Raw genomic sequence first — 21172 nt, 5'->3', positions numbered from 1 at the left:
AATGCTGATGGGAAACATCAACCAAAGAGGAGAAGCAGAAAACGCCCAGCAGTGAAGGGATCATCAACAGACAATCCCAGAGAAAAAGGGAGGGTGGGATGCGCAGCACAGTGGAGAATCCCTCTCCGAGAGATGTTCACTCTTCCCGGGCTTTTCCCATCACCTCCTTCTCCCTTCCCTTCACACCTTTAAAATCCTGTTCATCCTTCATTGCCCAGATGAAGTTAGCACCACTTTTTCTTCTTCCCCCACCCAACCTCCATCCTCCTCGTCCCACTGAATGCCCAGGGGCTTTGTGGCACTCATCACTTACACCAAATGATGACCCATGTCCTCTGGATGTGCCGAACACCTACCGGCTAGCCTGTCCATCAAGGTAGCATTTCCTTTCTTTTATTGATTCCCTCAACACCAACCTCTGACCTAACATGAAAGATAAAGGGGATTTTTACTGCCAAAATGAACCCATACAGGAGTCAAGGTAAGGAGAAAACCTCATAGCTCCCCTATGCACATCAGGACTCCAGCCCTTAAGCGATGCTCAGAGACAGATGGATGTCCTGCTAACAAGGTCCTCATTTCTCAGGAGGATGGTAGGGCTGAGCTACTGGCAATTAAGAAGAAGTGCAAAACAAGAGAGCAGGATGGTGGACCTCGGAGAGCCTGGGGTGTTGACAGCATTCCTGGTTCCTGTCTATGTTCCCCGGCCTCATCAAACGTGGCAAACTAAGATAGGAGCTAATCTCAGAAGCCATTAGAAGGTGCTAAGAACTGACGAGGTGAGAACACCATGGCGTGGGCATGTCCACCCCGCACAGGCATTAATCAGTTGCTCAGTGAAAATAGCAGGGAAGACGCTTGGCAGGAGAGAGAGCGATAACTAGCCCCAGGCAGCAAAGAGCCCTGCCCGTGGCCACGCCCAGGCAATGTCCGCTGCAGGCACTTCTCACCTTCAGATGACTTGTTTGTCACATCTGTCTTCGGAATTCTAGGGGCAGGTTAGGAAATTGAGTTAATTAAGAAAGTGAATCTACGTAAAGTGCTTAGAATAGGGCCTGAAACACAGTAAGCATCAGTGTTAAATATAATAATGAAATAGCAACAGTAAAAACTATTAGTATCCTTGACAAGCAAGAGCTAAAGTCAGAGAAACCTGGATTTGAATGAGGCATCTTCTAGTTTCCCAGAGTTATCTACTATTAATAATAAGACATACAGACTCAGATTTTTTTTGTCTTCATTTGAAAAATGAAGTTATTCCTGCCTATGGTGCAGGACTGCAGTGGGGACAACAGAAGATACTACTGTAAAGTCCAGCCGAGCCCTTCAGGATCTCCCAAGGGAGGAGGGGTGGGCTCTCCAAGGCAAAGATGGTCTTAACAAATGCACACCCTTCACACCAGGAATCTCCCCTATAAGTCACTGCGATGGTGAATTTATGCGTCAACTTGGTTGGGCCAACGTGCCCAGATATTGGGTCAAACATTATTCTGGAGGTTTCTGTGAGGGTGTTTGTGGTGAAATTAACATTTAAACCAGTGGACGTTGAGTAAAGCAGATTGCCCCTTATAATGTGAGTGGGCCTCTCCAATCAGCTGAAGGCCTGAACAGAAGACTGACCACCCCCAAGCAAGAAGGAATTCTGCAGCAAACCTGAACTGGAACATCGGCTCCTTCCTGGGGCTCCAGCCTGCTAACCTACTCTGCAGATTTTGAACTTGCCAGCCACGTAATCTCATGAGCCAATTCCTTAAAATAAACCTAAATACACATCGTATTGATTCTGTTTCTCTAGAGAACTCTGTCTAAAACAGACACAAAACTCCCTCTGGTTGCCAGAATGATGCAGATTGAGATCCCCTACCTCCCCAACACTGCAGGACCAGCTAGAATGTCTGTCCTGATGGCTAAGGAGAAGAAAAGGAAAGGACTGCACCTCTAGTATCAGTGCTGTTTGTCTGCCTGATTCAGCTGAGCCCACACTGATGATCATAATGGCAAACCTTTCATTACTAGGACTCCAGGAAGGGAAGACCTAGAGAGAATTTATTTAGTCTTTGCAAAAGTATATGGTGCCCGTTATTGACCAGAGACTGTGCTAGAGATGGAATAATAACAATGACAATAATAATGAGTTTAATTGAATCTGAAACACAATCCATTGTAAGGCACACCATATTTTATGTTCCCAGAAGACAGAAAAAAAAAAAAAAAACTTCAGATTTCAGAGATGTCAAAATGGGGAAAAAATGCATCTCAGAATGAATAAAATAGGATAATAATGATAATAATAAGATGTCTAGGACTTGCTATGCACAGGTACTGTTCTGAGCACTTTACGTGTATTAATTCTTTTAATACAGCAAACTTATGAGATAGAATCCATTATTGTCCCATTTTATGGATGAGGACACTGAGACTCAGACAGGCTAAGTGCCCTGCCCAGGTTCACTCAGCTCCTAAGTAGCAGAGCCGGGATTTGAACCCAGGCAGACTGGCTCCAGAGTCCATGCTCTCAACAGTTCTATAAGAACCACAGTTAGGAGACAGCCATTCCGAATCTGTCCCATTGTCCAGGGACCTGCTGAGCAGCCCACGGCCCATTCTAGAAAGTCCAGGGGCTGTCAATCGGCTTGACTGTAAGTGATCACTCTTAAATGTACCACCAGCTTTTTTGAGAAGTTCAAATAAAATATATCTACAGCAGTTCATGACTCTGTCATGAAGTCACTCTGTCAGATGGCAAATTTGGGGAGAGGACAGAACTCAAGGAGCCACATGTGGTTATCTGGATTTATTGAGAGGACATCACATTACTTCATCTTATCACGGCCCTCACCCATGAATTTACTAAGTAAGTAATTATCACAGCAACCAGGTGCAGGACAGCTGCTAAGGACCAAAGATCCAGATGAAATGGAAGAGAATGCCCATTCCCCGCAGCCGCCCTGAAGTTGAGGACTCAAAACGAAAGACCTAACTAACTCAGGAGAAGACGGAAGCAGAATATAAGGAAGGGCCCTGCAGGGTAATTTCTGAGATGGTTTATTCTCCTCTGATAGTTTTCTCCTGGGTATTCATGGCATCCTGGGGGCATCTCACCTCAGCAGAGAGATGACGCTGCCACTCCGGTTCCCATGGAAACCGAACTGGGACAGAAGGAACAGAAGGCTCTTCAAGGTCATCAGAGCACAGGAGAGAGGAGACAAGGACAGCAAGGAAAGGGAGCTCTTCCTCCCTCTCGTCGCTGAAACACGTGGCTCCATCAGCAACACGACCTTGCGGCCCCAGGCGGGGAGTTCTGGGGGAGGAGCCTGTAAGCCTCCGCCTCGCCCGCTCCAACCCCCCGCCGGAAGTGCAGGGGCGGCCCAGGACCAGGTTGGGGGTGCCGGCTGCTCCTCCGGCCTCCCGGCCCAGCCCTGAATCTGGTTTCCAGGAGACGTGCCCTGCAAGTTTTGGAGATGAATGCCTGTCCCCGTGAGCCCTCCCCCATCCTCAGAGCCACTAAGCTTCCAGCGCCGTCTTCGTTACCAGCTTCCGGAAGATGTCCCGGAGTCGAGGACTGCCACCCTGAGGATCCTCTGATCAGAAAGCCGGGTGTGGGAGGGGCCAGCTCAGGGCCAGGGCCGCAGGGACGCTGAAACGGCTTCATCTCGCTCTCGCTCTCCTCACCGCGCGTCCCCGTGCGTGTGTCTGTCTGCTGCAGACTCTCTCCTTTCAGCCCTTCCTTGTTTAACACCCCGGCCGTGAACTTCTCCTTCCTTCCAAAAGCCTGAAGAAAAGACCTTTCTGCCTTCCAGCCGCCCAGGCTTCAGAGCAGGGCTGGCCGTTCCCTTGGAACTGTTTATCAGGCCTGTACAGCCCCAGCGCTGTCCGGGCCCAGAGCTGGGGGGGGTGGGGGGACAGGTCACCAAACCTGAGGACCCTGCCACCAAGTCACGTGAGGCTGGGAGTCCAGCTATCGGACTCAGAGACTGAACGACTTAATGGGGACAGAGTCTTCTGGCAGTGACTGGCAAAGACAAGTCCACGAGGTCGCTTCTGGTTTTCATTAGGCTCCAAATTGTGCCAGGCACCTGCAGCATCACCATGGGGCTCTGGGTCTCCCAGCAGCCCAGGCCCTGCCTCCAGACCCCATTGCCTGAAGCCTGAGCATCTCTGAGCTCCCTGGGGAGACCCTGTCTGCTGAAATTGGCTTCTCCTCATTTGTCATTAGGGCCAGTACTTAAGAGGTTAAAAAAAGTGCAGGATACAAACAGAAGCGGTGGTGACAGCACTGGGGTAATAACGATTATTAATATTGTTAGGGTTGGTTTATTCCTTCTACAGTTTTCCTTGGATCACCAGGGGAGAGGTCTATCCACCCAGAGTGATATTGCAGGGCTGGGCTATACTCACGCATCTAGGCGATGCTTTTACAAACTCAAAAGCTTGGACTGGGTTTGGGGGAAGGGCGTGGGGTAGTGGGGCCCACAGCACAGTCAGCTACTAGCCTACTAGCCCTGTGTCTTTAGGGACGGCAGCAGCCCTCTGTTTCCACAAGTGTAACATGTGGGCTATAATGATTCTGTAAGGCCGCTTCCAGCTGTAAAATCTTATGATTCTCCGGAAAGAAATTATATTAATGATTAACATTCACTTCATCAGGGCCCAGGCTTAGAGCTGAAAGCTGCCTGCCCCGAAGCTGAACTCCCTGCACCATCTACCTGGAGACCACGTGCCAGCTGTCCAAATGGAGAGCTGTGGACCCAGCCTCTGGGAGCTGGAGGTGAGGGGGGAAGTTCAGGAGGAGGAGGAGGGGAAGGAGGGGAAGGTGGGGAAGGAGGGGGAGGAGGGGGGAGGGAGGAAGAGGGGCAAGGGGAGAGGAGATGGAGGAGACGGAAATGACAATTTTTGTGCCCATTTCACAGGTGGGGAAAGTGAGGCTTAGAGAAGTGATAGGTGGGGCCCAGAGTCCCAGCTGGGAGGGTGGAGACACGATTTTGATGCCAACGGTCTGGCTTCAGAGTCCACACTAAGAGGGCCTGGCCCCGCGGAGTCCCAGCGGGAAACAGACGGCACCTTCCAACACGACGACTGAGGGATGTGAGTGACAGGGGAGCCCGGGGGACGGCGCAGTCTCTGGAGCTGGGGTCGGGGCGAGGGAAAGGTTACCTGACGCGGCAGGGCCGGAGCCCAGGCCTGTGTGCGGGACGCAGCCAGCCAACCCGAGCTGCGGGAGGACGACCCCCTCCCGCCGCCGTGCGCCTCTGCGGGCCGGGCGGGCGCGCCCTCCGCGGGGGACCGTCCCCGGAAGCGGCCATTCTCGGGGTCGCCGCCGCGCGGGCGTGGAGAGGGGGCGGCGGCCGCACTGCTCCCCGCTGCCGGGACACGGCCCTGAGGAGAGGACTCCCAGCGAGGCCCTCGTCCCTGACACCGCGGCTAAAACTACGCCCGAGAGCCGGCGGGGCCCGGAGAGGAGCGAGGATGCGGGCCCCGCGGGTGAGGCCGGGACGCGGCCCAGCCCCTCCGCCCTCCCGCCGCCCGCGCCGCCCGCTCCGCTTCTCCGGACCACGGCCCCCGCGCCTCCCGCGCCCCGGCCCGTGTCCTCCCGTCGGGGCGCGCGGCCCGTCCTCCCCGGGAAGAGCCTGGTGCGGAGCCGGCGCCCCCGGGGCCCTCCGGACGAGGCGGCTCTGCCCGCGGGCGCTGAGCACAGAGCCAGCCGACGGCGCCGGACGGAAGCGGCGGGGGGTGCGCGCTCCGGCCGGAGGCTGAGAGCAGCGGGGTCAGGCCCTGGGCCGAAGAGGACGGACGGGCAGCGCCTCGTGCCCCGGCCCCAGCCCCAGCCCGAGTCGGACCAGTCTGTCCTCGCAGCCGATTTGGTGACGACCGTGCGGAGTGCCTGCGTGGACCGGCTCCCAGCATCCTTCCTGCGACCTGAGCAAGTTCCTTCCCAGCGCGATCAAGCAACAGCCAGACGCAGAGGGAGCTGCCCAGTGAGCCGCGGAGGAGAAGGTGAGAACCGCGCCCACGGCCACGGCCACGCCCGCAGGCCACGCTCTGCCCACGAGGCCCCCTCTCCCCGCCGTTCTGGGGGGACCCCAGCTCGGCAGCCATGAGACATTCACCCTCGGAAGAGCTGCTTCCAGGCCCGTGGCCACGCCCGCGGCCCCTCCTTGGGGCGAAGCGGCTGCCCTGCTCCTGGAGCGGCGCCGAGCGCCCGACTGGCCCGCGTGATCTGAAGGGCAAAGAGCCGAGCTGGGGCCGCGCCTCCCTCCCTGCCTTGCAGCCTCTGGGAGCCAGGGTCTCGGGAGTTCATGTCCACCGTCCCGCCTCCCTCCTAGCGTCTTGCCCCGCGTCAGGTGCAGGAGGACAGTGGCACGCGCTCCTCAGGGGCCACCTCCACCTCTAGACCCAGCTTAAGGGATTTGCTTTCCTGTCCGGACCTGTCTGGTTCTCTAGGAGTTCCTGCTGCAACCCATCTTAATTTAGGAGAAAGATGGCTCAGAACACCTGGGTGCCCTTTCCAGAAACGTGACGCCTCCATGCGATGAAAAGACAGCCGCTTCTTCTGAAGAAGTGGGTGTTCCTACCCCCAGCTGGCTGGTGCTTGCAGCTCACACGTGGCGTAAAAACCAGTTTTCACGTCAAAGCAAGCTTTATTCCCTTTCCATCTCCTGTTGGAGAAGTGAGGTAACTAAGAGCAGACGCGGTCCCAGCTGTGCTCGTGGGGCTCAGACGGCGCACAGCTCAGAGGCAGGGGGCTGCCCAAGTCGAGTTTCAAGGGTGACGCTTCCATGGGTCGTGGGAATGCATCACCGCCCTCTTCCCTCCCGGTTCTGGACCTGCCTAGAGGGTCCTCAGTAAGGTGTCCTGGGCAGCTACTCTCGAACATCTGGGGGCTAAATATGAGATGAAACCCATTTGCCACCCCTGGCCTGTTATCACAGTGAACCTCAGGGGCTCCTGGATGGGAACCCACTCCTTGGAGGACTCAAGGGCTAAGTTTCGGTCAAGACCCTGAGCTGGTGTTGGAGGGGAGAGGTGACCAGCCTCTGCTCTGTCCCCGCTCCCAGGGCAGGGAGGACAGGCGGCCTCGGGCCCCCTTCACTGAGGTGGAATTAGCACACCCGTCTCAGGCAGAAGTGACCTTGGGGGACCTGGCCCCGGACAGCAGGCCTCCTCAGGGACACTGGCTGTGGCGGAAGGGCCCTTGGCCTGCGCGGGTTGTGGCACCAGCAGCATTAGAAGGTTCACCCACTATGAGCCAAAGCAAGAGAGCAGGGACGCGGGGGCAAAGAATCACCTCCAGTGAGGCCCCCGGATCACATCCTGGGGACTCATAAACTCCTGGGAGGGATGTGAAGGAACGGGGCTCGGGAGTGTAAGGGGGCTGAGCTAGGAGAGCGGAGTGGGGTGGCCAGCGGGAGGATGGCCGCGGGGAAGGGCGGGAGTCCGAGAGGAGTGAGGATGACAAGAGGCAACAGCTTTCTCTCATCCACTTTGGCCCCAGGAGGTGGTGTTCTCTGCAATGGGACTTACGCTTGAGAAGATGAAACCTCAGTATCTGCAGTTCTCTCTCCTGATTGGCTTCTTAGGAAAGTCCATCATCTTCTCCGTTTTCTGTGCCTTCATACTATGCCTTTCCTCTCCTTCCTCTGGCCAATTTCCATGGGTTCTCCGAGACAGAATAGAAAGTATTTCAAGGACGACTTTCCTAACCACCTGCCAACTGGGGTGAATGCCTCTCAGGGCTGCCGTGCCTTCTCAATTCCAAAAGGCCATTCACATTGTAGTCTAAGTGGATCGCTGGTGCGTGCAGTTATCAATTTATTGAGTCTCCGCTCCAACTGCACCCTTCGGTGCCTTACTCTGTGATAACGAAACCGGGCCCTGTAAATATTTCTTCTTCGCCAGCCGGCATGAGGTTAAGCTTGCACAGGGCACTGGCCGGACATCGCAGAAGGAAGGGGCCTCTCTCCCGAGTCTGTGCTTCCTTCCTGCTTACCCAGGGCTGCCAGACGTGTGGGAGCTGAATACGCCATGGTGCTCACCTTCCAGCAAGCGTCGTTCCCAGTCCCCACCTGGGTCCCCGGCCTGCTGGCTCCCCAGGAGGGTTGGCCAGCCTTGGCCCGTGATCCCCCGCCCACCCTCCTTGGTCTCCTGCTAACCCAGTGGGGCGCTCACAGCTTGCCGGTCCACACCTGCGTTTCCTCGCTCTCCAACCACGGTCTGCCACCTGTGGCCCAGCTGGGGCCCAGGGCATGCCAGTCAGCTTCTCACCGTCCAGCAGGCTTCCGCCTCACCTGCTCCAAACAAAGTTGGAATTCTAGGCTCGGGGTGGCGAGGAGGCCCCCTTGCAATCATCTACCTCACTCAGCCTTAGGATGGTCTTCAGAGCTGCTTTATTCCTTCTTCGTAGCTAATCTCCTGTAAAGAGTTACTACTATTTTATATCAAACTTTCCTGTACAAATTACATGTGGGGATGGAACCCATGCTGATACACCTGGAGTAGTTTTGCTCCAAAAATAGGGATGGGAGGAGGAGGAGGTGCCGTTTACCTCGACTGTCATGTGGCAAGGCCCGCGCCCCTGCCCAGAAGCTGTGTAAACAAGAGCCCTGCGTCCCTCCCAGGCCTTCCGAGGCCCTGCCACGGCCCTGCTGCCACGGCACATCTCACAGTTCAGGTGGCCGGCCACTGTCTGTGTCCCCACAGGCTGTGGGCACCTCTGCGTCTCACCGTGTGGGCCCCGGACCTACAGCAGCAGTACCACCTGGGAACTGGTTGGAAACGCAACTTCTCGGGCCCCATTTCCCACCTGCTGAATCAGAAACTCTGCGTTCTGTGCTGTCACGAGCCCTTCAGGTGAATCTGATGTTAGCAAAGGTTTGAGAACCACTGGTATGGAGGAACTTAACTTCTTAGGCCTCACCTGCAGATGGTAATGATTATATCTTCCTCACATAATGGTTGTGAGGATTTGATAAGATGGCACAAAGTAAGAGTACAATAATGGTGGCAACAGTTAGACATAGAGATAGAGATACATAGATAGAGAAATGATATAATATAAGGCATCCAACCTTCTTCACTGCCTGCTCCGCACCCCTCCTCTCCTTCCTAGAATTTGGAGGTCCTGTGAAAGTGGTCTCCTGCACACTGTTCCCCAGCTGACTAGGGGTGCAGGTCTGGCCTTTCTAAACGGGCCAAGGCCAGAGAGGAAGGTGACCCAGGGCTTAGCTCCCCGGAAGCGAGTCCGGAGCCTCCCTGGAGATGCCCGTGGGCCCTTGGCGGATGGGCTGGGCCCTCGCCTGTTCTTGGCACGCTGGCCTTGGGGGGGTGACCCAGGCACGCCAGCCCCCCATTTGCAACCAGTGCCAGAGGTCAAGAGGCAACGGCCGGGTGAGCAGGGACAAGGTCGCTGCCCAGCCAGGAGCTGGGAAGTCAGCCCGCGGCGGGGCCGGGTTTCCATGTGCAGATGGTTCTCCCGTGTGCCGGGAAATCGGGGGTTTCTCCAGAAAGCTGATTCTAGCACTGCTCCATGCCTCCTCCTCAGCTTACAACAGGCCTCTCTCAAGGTCCATGAAGGCACATGAAGAGCAGGCAGGGGGTGTCCACTCAGCCTCGGGAAACTGACCGCACCGTGTTCACCTTGCAGACCGGTTCCCACCCACGCGGGCCGTGCTCAGCAGCTGTCACCCAGCCCTGGCTTCACCGTGACCTCATCTCATCCTAATTACCAGGCCCGACCAAGAGATGCAACTCAGACCCCAGGTAAAACGAGGGATGGATGGGAGGATAGCAGAAGGTGAAAGGGCAGCTTTCGCCGGAAGTGGAGCTGGCCGTTGTGTGGATCCTAATTTTGGACCAGCTTGAATGTACTTTATAGTTACCCCGTGAATGCCGGCTCCTATCTGGAAGGGAGACACATCTGATTCTGAATGAAGCACTACCCACTAAAGATATTATCACAGGCAGAATATTAATTTTTATCCCCGATACATGTTTCCAACCTTCAGACATACAACTCCTTTTTCTACCTCCAAATTCTTGGAAAGATGCTTATATTTGGGAGCTCTTTATTCCCCGTCTTGAGGGGATTTCTCACTGACTGTGTTTTTATTACAGAGAAGGGAAAGCTGATGTGATGAACGCTCACTGGATAGAAATCCTGGGGCTCTTAATTAAACCGGATGAGACATCTTACCCTGAGAAACACTCTCATTTGCTTCTTAAAAATTCATTTACATTCTCTGAGAGATGTAATTTGCATTTCCCTGTCTCATTCCTGAATCAAAAGTTATAATGTTGCAGAGAATGGTTTTTGCCTAAATATGTTTTCTCTCTAGTATCGCGAAGAGTCTGTGATGGCAAGGAGTGTGGGCCTCTGTCCATGAGGGGCTCTGCTTCCATCGCTTCTCCAGCAACCTGGGAGCCACAGGTGTCAGGGAGAGAACCTCTGCCCTCCACCCAGGCTTCCCGACCTCCTCTGACACCCTTCCAAAGCAAGGCAGGAGAAGTTCTACTTAGCTACGTCTCACTAGGGAGCCGCTACTGTGGCTTAACGATCGTAGCCATGTGTGGTACATCTCTTAAACTTTGTGCTCCCAGGCAAGAAGCACACCTTTCTAAGGCTGTCCCCTCGGACAGACTTCGGCGACCGTCGTCGCTCTCAGATCGCTGCCAGACACAGGCCGGCCAAGCTCACCAGTTGGGCGCGTGAGTTGAGGGCGACTTTCTAGACTTGGACACTGTTGATGGGCGAGGCGTCTGGCTTCCTTCCCTTCATCCTCTGCTCAGGAGTGTTCAGCGTTTCCATTTTTATAAGAGAACCGTGACTGCAAGGTATTAGCATAGTCTGAGCTATTGGCAATATGGTACTTTTCTCATTTTTGCCTATTACAGCTTGGAGGTGGTGCTCGTCTTGTTACATCTGCAAAGTGAGAATGAGTGAACAGCAGGCCTTTAACTCAGGCCTAATGCCATCCTGGGCTTGACCTTGAACGCTGGGTTTTAGGACATGAATGGGAGAATAGACATGGATGAGGTTAGAGAGGTGAGTCCATGCCAGAAAGTAACACGCACTCGTGCCATTCCGAGGGGTCGGGACTGTCCTGCAGAGTAGCGCTTCTCAGAATGCCACCGAGACCACCTGTACAGAGCAGCCTGACATGTTCGCTAACAGTGTTATTCTTGAGCCCCGTTCCCAGGTCTACTGACTCTGAATCTTTGTGGTGGATCCAGGACCCCACGTAGTCACAAGACGCCTGGGTAATTCTCAAGCACACTTTACTTTGAAAACAATGGCACCATTGATCGAGAGGTTCATTCAAGAACCTAAGCCAAGGGATGACGTAATAAGATTGATCACTTTGGTTGCACTTTGTGGGACATATTTTAAAAACTGGAGGCCAGACAAGTGATTATCGTAATACTCCAGGTGAGGAATGATGAAGGTCTGAACTGAGCACCAGCGGCGGGGCTGCAGCTACTTGAGGAGGTCAGCTCTGGAGTTTCCAACTTGAGTGATCGAGTCAATAAAGGATAATTAGGGGGGTTCAAAGGAAATGTAATTTGCGGAGGAAAATTCTTAGTTGCTTTAGATATGCTGAGTTTGAGGAGCCTGGGGTTACCCCGAGGGGAGCAGTCCAGGGGGAGGTTGGACGGAAGTTTGGACTCAGGAGGAAATTCTGAACAAAAGATACAGAGAGACGGGGAAGGAAATCCTTGGCGCAAATGTGATTTCTCAGGAAGAATGTGAGAGCAAAGAAAAAGCCTGAGGACAAAATGTTTAGGACTGTCAACATCAAAGGGCGAGGCAGAAGAAAAGTTGCCTGATGAATGGGGCTTAAAATTAGGGAAAGTAACTTTTTTAATGTCCATTTTATTTTTTTTAATTTGAATACAAAGTGTTTTAATAAACAAGAATGTAACCACTGCTAAATTATCCATATGCTGAGTCAAGGCAAAAATGTTACCCTAATTAAAAGAACATAGACATGATAGTCCATGAAGCCAGTGGGATGAAGTTAAAAATAAGAGTTTAATGTCCATTTTAGATCAATTTAAATTTTAACAAGACGGCATGTTTGCGTAGGTAGTGATTAGTAAATAACAATTCTATTTAAGTATTTATCCCGGGCTATTTAATAAATTTAATGAGATGAATGCAAGCACCAGAGTTAAATGTTGCAGGTGGGGCAGGAGGAGAGAATTGAGTTGGGTGGGAGAACAGCCATATCACCAGTGAGAGTTCAGGGGATGCGGACTTAAGTGAACCCTCTTCATTAAGGCTGCGCACAAAGTAAAAATGCTTTCAGTAAAATTGCCTTCAGTAAGAAATGCCACCAGCCAGTTCTTTCAGGCATGAGTGTAAGAAAAATCAAAGAGATATTTTGGAAGGACAAAGTGGAAACTGCTTTTCTACACCTCACATGTGAGTGGAGGCAGGAAGGCTATTGGTTTAAACGTCTCTTGGCTGGGAACAGAATGGATTTTCCCCTTTCCTTCTTTATGTGTATGTTGTTGCTAATAATTCACAAAGTATTTTCCTATTTACACCTCAATTCCCCCAAGTAAATGTTTAACCATGATTACACATTAAGAAAAATAAGAACTTACACTGAGAGTCTTACCATGCCCCAGAATTGGTTTTCAGTGCATTATTGATCTCAACTCATTCGTTCTGCACAAGCATGTTATAAACTAGGTACGCTCATCCTTATTTTATAGAAAAGTAAGCAGAGGGCTGGGGTGACTTAACCAAGGTCACCCAACTAAGACACCCACATAAAAATTCACACCCAGGTAGTCTATCTCCTGCGCCTGTTCCTTTGTCTATCATTTTATACCACTTTTAGTTCATAGGTCCTAGTGACTATTAATAAATAGAAGCTGCTTAGATGACCCAGTTACTTTTGATTTTCTTAGAGGAAGCCCAAGGTAGTCAGTAACTAGGAACTGCCATGAGAGTTATGATAAATAATCAGTGAGGCGGAATAACTCATAAATGTTCTCTCTTGCTGTTAGGCTCTATAATATATGTACATTTCATTACATGACCCTATGCATATTTATTACTTTAGATGGTTTTCACCTCTCTGGTTTTAGCTAGATTATAAATTCTCTGAGGCAAAGTAGTACATACTCTTAATATTCAGAGCCTAGCACAGGAAAGCAGTGAAAATCCATTGATGCATTTTTAATGAACAAGTCAGGTAATGAAGGGGAGCTTGGAAGAGCTTCTTTTAGTCACACAAATATTTTTCAGTTATTTTCCAAATAGCCTGAGTTGGAAAATCTAAATCTAAAATATGTTTCAGGGCTTGGTATTTATTTCTCTTTTAGAAGATATTTTAAATACATTTTTATAACTTCAAGAGAAATGTATCCATATAGACATGATTCATTTCGAAAGGACCCTATGGAATCCATGGTATTAAGAACCTTTTTTTTTTTTTAAAGAAAAGAACAAAATTTCTTACTTGAGCCAATCTCTGAACCAAAGGGCTGTAGCTGAAGGTTGATTGTGGTTCAGAGTTACCCCAAACTCTTGAACCACCATACTGAATGCTCCTCTCTCTCTCTTTCCATCAAGTATATTCTCAAATACAACCCCTGCCTACTGGAAATGTCTGATACGAAATGTTAAAGCATAAATGCTGGTGGCCAGAGGCCCTGTGCTGAAAGTACCAAGAGGACTTCTGCTCTTGGTAATGGAGATTCAGTAATTTAGAACAAACTTCTGACTGAGGACAAATATGAGGTAGATAAAAATCTTTTAAAAACTGCTCTCAAAGGCACTGTTAGCTCTTGATAGTAAGCTAACAAGATCATGATGAATTATTGGGAGAAGATCTAGGAGAGAGAGCAGAAGCCCAGAGAGGTAAGCCCAGTAGTTGGGACCACTTCCCCTTTCGGAGTATGGGTTGGTTCTAGAGGAGTTGGCTGAAGGGCACATTGCATATTGCATGTGGCACATTGCAGGGCTTAATGCACCTGAGTTGCAGTGTGGAGCTCACCAACATAGGGATGAGCCAATATATAGGGGAGTGGCCTGATGAACCCAGTTCCTTTTGGGTTGGGAAAGTCTGCACCCTAGGAGCAAACTGAACAGAACCAGATTGTTCTCAAGGAGACTGCAAATCAGCTTCAAGCTCTCTCCATGTCTGGTACTGGATTAGGTAGCTCCAAGTGTTGGCATCCGTAGATGTATAGCAGAAGCAAGCATAAATCCTTTCTGGAGGAAGGTGATATTATTCTAGTCCTCAAATTATTTTAGCAAACAATTTTTTGAAAAGAATGTTCAGCCCATGATAAGAAATAACTAGTGCACAAGAAGAAAAGAAAACAAGCTAAGAGAAAAAATAGACAATAGAAACAGACTTAACAGGGACTACAGAAATAGCACTTATCGGACATAGACTTTAAAATATCTATGCATATGTGTTCAAGATGACAAAAGACAATATCAAGAATTTTGGCAGAGAAGTAGAACTATTAAAGGAAAAAAGGATATTCCAGAACTGAGAAATACAAATGTCGATTTTTAAAACTCGGTGATGTATTAAATAATAGATTACTCTGAAAAGCTAAAAATCTGAATTATGAACTGGTGAAAAGAAAATATCCAGCATAAAGCATGAAGAGACAAAACAATGGAAAACAGGAGAGTAGGAGACAGAGAAAATATAGTGAAACAGTCTAACATACACATATGTGGAATCCCAGGAGAGGAGAGTGAAAACGAGGCAGAAATGATATTTAGAGATATAATGGCTGAGAACTTTGCAAACATGCTGAAAAATATTAAGCCATAGATTTAAAAAGTTCTATACCCCTAAGCAAATTACATTAAAAAATATATTACATGTATTTGTATAAATACACACACACATCATCATCATCATCTCCATATCTAAGCACACTATTGTAAAAATACTAAAAATAAATAAAAAAGACAAAGAGAAGATCTTAAATGCAGACTGAGGGGTGAAAAAACAATACCTTCAAAGGAGTAACAATTAGACTTAACAGCTGACTTCTTCATAAAAAATAATGGAAATCAGCAGACAATGGAAAGAAAATAATAGCCAGCCTATATCCATGAAAATGTCCTTCAAGAATGAAGGTGAAATAGAAACATTTTCAAATAAGCAAAAACTAAGAAGTAATTAACATCAGACCCACACTAAAGGAAATAGTAAATGTTATTCATGCAGAAAGAAATGATCCCACATAGAAGTTCAAAGATACAGTAAGGTATGAGCAATGGAAATGATAAATATGAGTGAATCTAAATGAATATCCAACATTTGATTTATAAAAAATATGGCATTGATGAGCTTTGGGAAAAGGAAATATTTTTCAATAATTGGTGTTAGACAATTATATCCATATAGAAAAAAAAATACTAAGCTGACCCCATCTCACATTATATGGAAAAATCAATTCTAGCTAGATTTGAGTCACAGGATAAAAGGTAAAACAATAAAATTTCTAAATTTGTGACCTTATGGTAGGGAATGACTTTTTAATAGGACATAAAATTCACTGACCCTAAATGAAAACATTGATGTATCTGACTAGATTAAAATTAAGACTTTGTTCTTTAAAAATTAGGTGGTCAATACCAGAAGATTGGGACTTCCCTGGCAGTCCAGTGGTTAAGACTTTGAGCTTCCATTGCAGGGGGTGTGGGTTCAATCCCTGGTTGGGGAACTAAAATCCCACATACCTCGTGGTGCAGCCAAAAAATTTTTTTTAATTAAAAAAAAAATACCAGAGACACACCTACAAGAATTGAAAAAGTTTGCTCTGGGCAGTAGAAATTGGAAAGTGAGTGGGAACTGATGTTTTATTATAAGGTTTGTGATCCTGTTTGACTTTCAAAACTAATTATGTGAATGATTTTCATTACAGTAAGTCCCCTACATACAAACCTTCAAATTGCGAACTTTCAAAGCTGCAAACGTGCATTTGCGTGTCCAATCACTTAAGTTAGTTCAAGTATCTGGCCTACATTGTCACATGTGTGCATCCTCTGAAAGTGGTTGTGCTTTTGTGTACTTTACTATACAGTACTGTATAGAGTACAGTATCTTTATTTCAAGCCCAGGGTGTCCTGAAGCAAGCGTAAACAGCAGCAGTGATATAGCTGGTACTGTTAAGAAGCGCCAGGAATTGGAGGCCCAGAGGAAGGATGAAGAGAGACAAGAGGAAGAAGTAACTAAAGAACCGAAGAGATTCACAATACAGGAAATGGCAAGGGGGGTTTTCTTTATTTGAGGAGGCACTGTTAGTTTTTGAGGCACAGGACCCGAACGGTACATGAAGGTTGCAGCAGCCGTTCAGAATGCAATTCAGTGCTACCGTGTCATCTATGATGAGAAAAAAGAACTACTTTTTCCCCAGACGTCACTGGATCATTTTTTCAAGAGTGTAGATAGAATTGAATCCAGCAAGAAACCAGAACCTGTGCCATCAACGTCAGGCGTGAGTGAAATTGCAGCTTGCCCTCCGTCTCCTATTGCTGACGATCCTTCAGCTCTACCATCTCCCACCTCCTCTCCCTCCTCCAGTCGGTAACTCTTCTTGCCTCTTCACTCGAGGCCAGCCCCTGGATGCCAGCCGTTGTACTGTACTACTGTACTTTTCAAGGTACTGTACTGTAAGATTAAAAATGTTTTCTTTATTTTTGTGTTTTTTTAATGTATTATTTACATGAAAAGTATTATAAACCTATTACAGTATAGTACTATATAGCCTATTGTGTCAGTTGGGTACCTATGTTAACTTTGTTGGACTTACAAACAAATTGGACTTACGAACGCGCTCTCAGAACGGAACTTGTTCGTATGTAGGGGACTTACTGTGTAGAAAAGTTGTTACAGATGACAGCTATTATGATAATGGTTATAAATGTATATGCCAGCCTGAAAACATTCCACTCTTTGGAGCTATTGGACTAAGGCTCACGTTCTGCTAGACGCACAGCCGCCTCTTACTTGTCTGGTACTTCACTCTCTCCAGAGCGCTTTCGCAGATGATGAGGGGCTTCATTTGTCCCGCACTGCTTCTGAGGCTGTCCTGTCTGCGGTCACTCTCCCCATTTTACAGACAAGGCAGTGGTGGCTTCAAGAGATGGAGTAACTTGGCAAAGTCCCATGGCCTGTTCCCTCAAATCTGGTGTGGAATCAGGTGGGGATAAATAAGGTGGTCACATTATTATTAATAAAGCAGCTGTGGCCAAAACCAAAAACTCCTGACACCCAGTCCAGACCATATGCAACCAGACATGTTTCCTAAAAAGTGTTCAGAAGAAATATTCGGTGAACAAACGCTCTACAATCCAACACCAAATACTCCTTCTCAGAGGTTTTCATGTACACGTGCCATGTGGAGCTCCAAGAAATTCTGCAGTCAAAAAACCAAACAAACCTATTTAATCCATTATTTTGCAAACCTTGGGACCATGTGGTCTTTGTGGGCTGGGGAGACTCTCATTTACAGTGACGACCGTGAAACATAACTTGTGACACTGCTCTGGTGCCAGGTGAGCCCTGGACAAGCAGGGGAGTGGTGGGCAGAGCCACCTGGTTCTAGAACGGAGCCTGGGGGAGGGGATGGCTCCGCTCTGGGAACGATGGCATCTAAATCACGGATGACACGGATTCTTCTGAGGAGTTCCTTTTAAAAATACAAGTTCTGTGGATATATGTATATGTGTATATATGTATATATACATATAGCTGATTCACTTTGCTATATACCTGAAACTAACACAACATTGTAAATCAACTATACTCCAATAAGAATTTTTTTTTAATTAATTAATTTAAAAAACAAGTTCTCTGGCCATCAAAGAGACAATTCATTTAGTGGCGCATAGAAATCTATATTCTAAAAAAGCTCTGCAAAAACATAAATAAATAAATAAAATTAAAAATAAAAAAGCTCTGCAGGGAATTCTGATGTGTGTCCACATCAGAGTTTGGAAACTTTGCTGGGGCTCAGAAGCCCTGTCTGGACTTAGCATGTGAAAATGGAGAAGCTAGTCTCTAAATGTTTATGCCATTTCCTAAAAATAGCAATAAACAGTATTCGAGAATTGAAAACCATGAAATAATCCTTAGAAATCACGGAGTCTCCTAATGAAAGCAACCCCTCACTAGCGTTCTTGGGCGGATGGCGTTTTTGTCCCAGTGCTGTGTGTCACAGCTCCAATCTTACCCCCCTGCTTTCAGTACTGGCTCCTCACATCAGCTCCCAGCCTCTGCGGCCGTGCCGTGCCCTTGAAGTGCCCGGACTTGTGGTAGTGGATGAGAAGAGAGGAGAGAGAAAGCAGCCTACGGAGCATCGGGGAGCCCCAGCCGTCCTGGTCCACACACAGGACGCTGGCGAGGAACGAGCGTGTCACCAGCGCCATCTGGCGGCTTCTTCAAAACCCCGCTCTCCAGGCAGCAGGAAGATCAGGTTTTGGCATCTGGAGACGCCCGTGGTTACAAAGGCAGCCCTTCCGCGCAGGGCTGAACATGGGCAAAATAACAGTTTCCTGAAGTTCTTCTTTCCATGACCCCTTTCTTTCTTAAAATGATTTATTTATTCATTCGTTCATTCAACAAACCTGTTTGCATATGTACCGTGTGTCCCCGGCTCGTAGGGCTTACAAACTAGTTAAGAGATGCAGACAATTAGTAGACAATAAATACAAACCATTTCTGAATAATAAGTGCTATTTAGAGAATTAAGAGGGTGAGATGATCAAGTGGCCTTGAACTGGGTCATCAAGGAAGGCTCTCCGATGGAGTGAGAACGCGGTGAAGAGAAGCGGCCTCCCATAAGAAGGGCGTTCCTGGCGGACCTGGGATGTAGGAATAAGGAAAAGGCAGCATCTGACTGTGATGGGAGGGGGGAGGGAGAGAGGTGTCAGGGAGCCGGATCATATCGAGCAGGCTGAAGAGCTGGGATTTAACATCAAGTGCTATTTGGAGGGGCAGTGGCCCGCAGCGGGAGAGGGAGAAGGGTTCTCCAGGTGCAGAGAACAGGGCACCACTGGGTGGCAGAGCAGGCGGCTCCCAAAGGACGTCCAGGTGGCATCAGCCACCAATCGTCAAGATTTCAGGAACACCACACACCCTCAGGGCTCGGAGGGTCTTCACAGGCCTGTTCTAATTACCCATCCAACATTCCCATCCCTCTTACAGCATCCTTGCTCATGGTTCTCATGTCTGATTGCCTCCACCATTTAGGGCCAATCAGAACAAGCCTACCTCCTTCTCCCCTGAGAGCCCTGTGTGTACGTGGGCTGTGACTCTCATGCTCGCCTCCTCCCACCCAAGCCTCCCCTCCTTCACTGGGATGTGGGTGACAGGTGAGAGGAACTCGTGGCTGAAGAACTGAGGAGAAGCCAGCGCAGATGATCAGGAACCTTCCTGGACAATAAGGAGGTCTTTGGACAAGCGTCCCATTCTCTAAGATAGGGGACAAAAGGTGCCCATCTCTGTGAGGTGTAATCACACCAGAAAACCAAGGAAATTACCTTAAAGTAGGAAAGTGATGGTATTAGTGAAACCGAGCAGGACCTGTGGGGCCCTCCCGAGCGCAAAAGCCTTCCTGCGTCCCGTTTCTTGTTTGTAGGAAAAAGGTTTTCAGCCTCCTAGACCTTCCTTGAGTTCCAAAGGGCAGATTCAAACAGTTACTAATTAGAGGAGTGAGGGAATGCAGAAACAAAGGAAAGGCAGTGAAGAAACAATAGTGCAGAGATGGGGCAGAGTCCTGGTTCCTCCTCAAGGGATATACAGAACAATATATAGCAATCTCTGAGTTCTTCTACAGTAACGAAGGCCTCCACCCAGGTGGAGGATCGTAACTTCAGACCGAGCGGACTGGTTGCAACCAGAAGGCTGATGATTGAGATTCCTGGATCACCACCCTGTGACCTCCCCACCAACCAGTCAGAGGGAGGTCATACACCCTGCAGAGCTCCCCACAAATTTTGCCCATAAAAACTCTTCCCTGAAAACCATCGGGGAGTTTGAGCTTTTTGAGCACGAGCCACCCTTTCTCCTTGCCTGGTCCTGCAAAAAACCTTTCTCTGCTCCAAACTGATGTTTCGGTTTGTTTGGCCTCACTGTGCATCAGGCACACGAATCTGGGTTTGGCAACATTCGTACACTATCCTGGAATACTCATATTAGGGTAGCAAAAATTTTTTCGAGTCCAACATTGGCTGCTTTTGGCTAGAAGCTATTCCTACGTGTTCTAGGTTTATTTAAGAGTTAAGATAGCCTTTGGCACCCTAATCATCATAAACTCTGGTAGGAAGAGAACCATTTCCCCCCATTAATCAGTATAAAACACTTGCTAAGTGGCATTGAGAGGAGCACCAAGAAAAAGGGTAGTTCCTACATCAGGAGGGGCCAGGCAACAGTGAAATCCAGAGCCAGGGCAGCTCCTTTCAGAGAGTTCCAGGGGCCCAGCAACTTTAACCTGTAGGGTCCAAGTAATATCAGTGAGATGGTTTCCTATACTTTCTATCCCCTTTAAGCTCCTGTAACTTAGAGAAAGTGGATCACTCAGGGGCTAACCCATTTATGTTTCTGGAGGCTATCATCCCTTGGTAAATAGGTTACTCTGTATGTTTGTTGAAAATGATTCAAGCCTTGATTTTTCCTTCTTTTCCAAAGTTGCTGTGGCCTTGAGGAAAAGGGTTGATTACATCTTCTCAGGCCCACACTCTAAAATGCTTTGTAGGATGAGTGTGAAAGTGGGAGGGAAGTCTTTCCCGGACACTTAGAACATCTCCATTCCTCTCTTCCAAGTAACTCCCCTTCACTACCTTGCAAGCAATTTTCAAATCTGACCTCCTTTAAAAAAGATTTTCTGACGAATTCTGGCAGCATCTAGTCACTCTGGCAGTTGAATTTGAAATAACTTAAGCTAACTTGCTTTCCTTTTGGGGCCATCAAGCAACACTACTAGTCCAAACGTGCTTGTAACACATGAAAGCAAAGCAAACAAGTGAGGTTGGGTCCATTCTTGCCACTGAGGAGAGAGAACCGGTTATATTCCAGTGTCCAGACTAAGGGTTCTGAGCTCACACGTTGCACTGCATTACCATGGAGGACGGGCACCCGTCGGTCATTCGTTCACTAGGCACTGAGGCACATATTCCGCTACGGCCCTGTTT

At 48.8% G+C, this 21172-nt stretch overlaps 1 protein-coding gene across 1 annotated transcript; it reads left to right on the top strand.

Moving 5' to 3' along the window:
- The first annotated feature begins 4732 nt into the window (after positions 1–4732).
- On the top strand, positions 4733–10293 carry LOC133099100 (uncharacterized). The gene is made up of 3 exons (XM_061202562.1): positions 4733–4768; positions 5097–5994; positions 9641–10293. The coding sequence occupies exons 1-3, from the start codon at positions 4733–4735 to the stop codon at positions 9700–9702; spliced, it is 996 nt and encodes a 331-aa protein (XP_061058545.1). The 3' UTR covers positions 9703–10293.
- The last annotated feature ends 10879 nt before the right edge of the window (positions 10294–21172 follow it).

The sequence above is a fragment of the Eubalaena glacialis genome, chromosome 10, assembly GCF_028564815.1.
Source record: "Eubalaena glacialis isolate mEubGla1 chromosome 10, mEubGla1.1.hap2.+ XY, whole genome shotgun sequence".
Lineage (NCBI taxonomy): Eukaryota > Metazoa > Chordata > Mammalia > Artiodactyla > Balaenidae > Eubalaena > Eubalaena glacialis.
This window is presented reverse-complemented; position numbering and strand designations above follow the sequence as displayed.